This window comes from Vitis riparia, chromosome 18 (assembly GCF_004353265.1).
Source record: "Vitis riparia cultivar Riparia Gloire de Montpellier isolate 1030 chromosome 18, EGFV_Vit.rip_1.0, whole genome shotgun sequence".
Taxonomy (NCBI): domain Eukaryota; kingdom Viridiplantae; phylum Streptophyta; class Magnoliopsida; order Vitales; family Vitaceae; genus Vitis; species Vitis riparia.
Genome location: NC_048448.1, coordinates 30,497,948 through 30,500,988, shown reverse-complemented (window position 1 = coordinate 30,500,988; position 3,041 = coordinate 30,497,948). Strand labels below are relative to the sequence as shown.

At 33.0% G+C, this 3,041-nt stretch overlaps 1 protein-coding gene across 1 annotated transcript; it reads right to left on the bottom strand.

The window, feature by feature from the left end:
- Window positions 1–524: 524 nt before the first annotated feature.
- On the bottom strand, window positions 525–1,445 carry LOC117905697. Its single transcript, XM_034818581.1, has 2 exons — window positions 1,035–1,445; window positions 525–968 (listed from the first exon to the last, which is right to left on the bottom strand). Exons 1-2 carry the CDS (start codon window positions 1,443–1,445, stop codon window positions 525–527), a joined length of 855 nt encoding a protein of 284 aa, XP_034674472.1.
- Window positions 1,446–3,041: the final 1,596 nt, after the last annotated feature.

Genomic DNA, 3,041 nt, shown 5'->3' with positions numbered 1-3,041 from the left:
GCAGTGGTTTGTCCACATGCTTCCCCTCAAAACTAAAATCAGGCTGACCAGGAATTCTAAACGTCACTCTTTTCCCAAAAAAATCAGCAGATGCATGGTATGAAGCTAACCAATCCATCCCCAAAATCACATCAAAATCCTGAAGGTCAAGAAGTACTAAGTCAACTATCATTTCTCTATACCCAATCATCACACAACAATCTCTAAGTATTTTATTAACCACAACAAAATCTCTCAAAGGAGTAGCAACAAATAAATCAAAGTCCATGTTATCAATCGGCATACCCAACAAACCAGCAAAAGATACGGAAACAAAAAAGTACGTTGAACCAAGATCAATTAAGGCTCTAGCAAATAAGGTGTGAATTCGAAGAGTACCTGTCACTACATCAAAAGTAGCCTGAGCACCTCTATGAGTCATAGCAAATACCCGCCCTAGGCTTCTGTTTATCATCTTTATTCTTCTTCTTAGGCTTCCCAAATACAAACTTCTTACTCTCTGGACAATCCCGAACCATATGTCCCTATTTTCCACAACCAAAACAAGCTTCTGTCTCTCTATAGTATGGCCTACCCCCATGCTTCTTGCCACAAGTAGGACAAATCCCATCTAAATTTTGTGCTGTTTTTCCTTTATTCTGATTTCTATTTGGAGCAGATTTTTTCTGTGCTTGGTTACCATGAGCACCATCATTTCTATTCCTCTTCCTTTGTTGTTCCCTATACTGGTGAAGCTCTTCATTATCCTTCTCTGCAATAAGGGCTCTGTCTACCACCTTTGAATAAACACTAAGCTTCATAATTGATATCTTATTCTTCAGATAAGGCTTCAGTCCATCCTGAAACTTTAATGTTTTTTCATCCTCTGTAGTAATCAACTGTGGGGCAAAATGTGATAGTTCGGTAAACTTAGCCTTGTATTGGGCCACAGTCAAATTTCCCTGTTCCAGACGGACAAACTCTCCCACCTTTTGTCATCGAACATTGTCAGGAAAGTACTTCTTATAAAAAGCCTCCCTAAATTGACTCCAAACAATAGGCCTTTGATCCTCCAAAAGCCTCTTAGTCATGTGCCACCAATGGTCTGCCTCTTTGTCTAACATAAATGCTGCATAAGAGGTTTTTTGCTCCTCGGAACAATTAATGACATCAAAGAGTTTCTCTATTTTCATGATCCAAGCCTCTACCTCTGTTGGATCTGAAGTACCAGAAAAGTAAGGGGGACCCAACTTCTTAAAGTCGTCAAAGGAGCTACCCCTAGTAGATGAGGATTGTCCTTGACTATTACTTCCAATAGCTCTAGCTTGACGCTCAACCAAGCTAGCCAAAGTCCCTAAATATCTATAAAGCCCTTCAGTTCTCATAGGGGGCAAAGCCTCAAGTGGAGGAGGTATATCATCATTAGCTTGATTGTTTTGGGAAGATGCAGGTTTCCTTGGTGGCATGGTGTCCTATAAAGCAACAAGTATAACTAAATTAGTCACTAAGAAGTCAAATAAGCAAATCAAAATTGTAAGGAATAAAAGGAATCAGACTAGATGAAGTTGAAACTTAAACTAATGCGTCACTCATCTATTCCCAAAGGTAAACTAAACAAGTTCCCATCAAGATCACAACCTAGTGCTCTAATATCATTTATAACAACCCACTCTCAACCGTGTAGATATTTTCCGCTTTGAACCCAAAGAGGCCCTAACAGCTTTAAAACACGTTTACTTGGTTAAGAGGAGCCTCTACATATATAGCGCCAGGAATTTTCTCCTAATATTAAATTAATTAATTAATTAATTTAATAAATTGGAAGAGGGGTGAAAATGTAATTTTACGAATAAATACCCTAGGTATAAATTAGAATTTTGTTCTTCCTGTTCTTTTCTGAATCACGTTCCTATTCGCAAAGAGTTCCTGAGAACGTAAGATTGGAGTCGGATTTTAGGGTTCAAAGAATAGATCTCGATAGGTAAGATTCTAACCCCTAGATTAATATTTTAGATTCATTAGTTAATTTTAAGCATATTATATATTTTTTTTGGAAAACCCAAATCTAGATTAGGGTTAGTTTTTTTTTTTTTTAATTTGTTTTAATATCAAAATAGTGAAAATTTAAGATTTTCATTTATTGTTGGAAATTGGGAAATCTTAAGTTTTCAGATGAAAAAAAAAAAGATTCTTTAGAAGATTTCAATTTAGACTAGGGTTAATTTATTAAAAATAAATATATAAATAAATAAATATATTGTTAATTGTGGCTTAAGGGATTAGAAAAAATATTAAAATAGTTTGATTTAAAAAAAAAAAAAAACGTGTGTGCACTAGAAGATAGAAGAATTGTGGGAAAAAAAATGGTTGTCTACGTGTGGGAAACTGGTTAGTTTTAGGTTAATAAATAAGATATAGTAATTATGGTTTAATGTAATAAATAGAATGAGGTAGTTGTAGGGGGTGCAATCCATGTGTGTTGGAAGCATGACTCAAAAAGTACATCAGCCTAAGAAATAAAAAAAAAAAATAAAGCTTGAAATAGCCAAGACATTGTTACTACTTAAATAACTAATGAACTCCAAAGAAACTTCTATATATATATATTATAGAATTTTATAATGAAATAAAATTGCAATTTAATTAAATTAGTAATGTGTTATTAGAAACAAATTGGGAATTTATTAATTTATTTAAATAAGGAATAGATTAGTTAAATTATAGATAAATAGTAATAGTTATTTCTCTTATGTTATATTAGGTGAAGAGTAGATTTTCCATAATTATTTTTCTCCAAAGTTTTTTATGCCTTCTTTTGAGGTAAGGGAAATTAATGCAATTGTTTTTTTTTTTTTAGAAACAAATTTTTATATACATCATTTGGAAATGTTTAGAGTTATTATTCGTTTTATTCATAGATCAAATATGTTTTGCATGAAAAGTATGTTAGAACCTTATATTTTGTTTACAACAGAGAAATGTGGAGATATTATGTTTTGCAAATTTGAATAATTGAAATAAGTGTTTGACTCTGGTTTGTTTGACCCTTGTAAACGGGATAT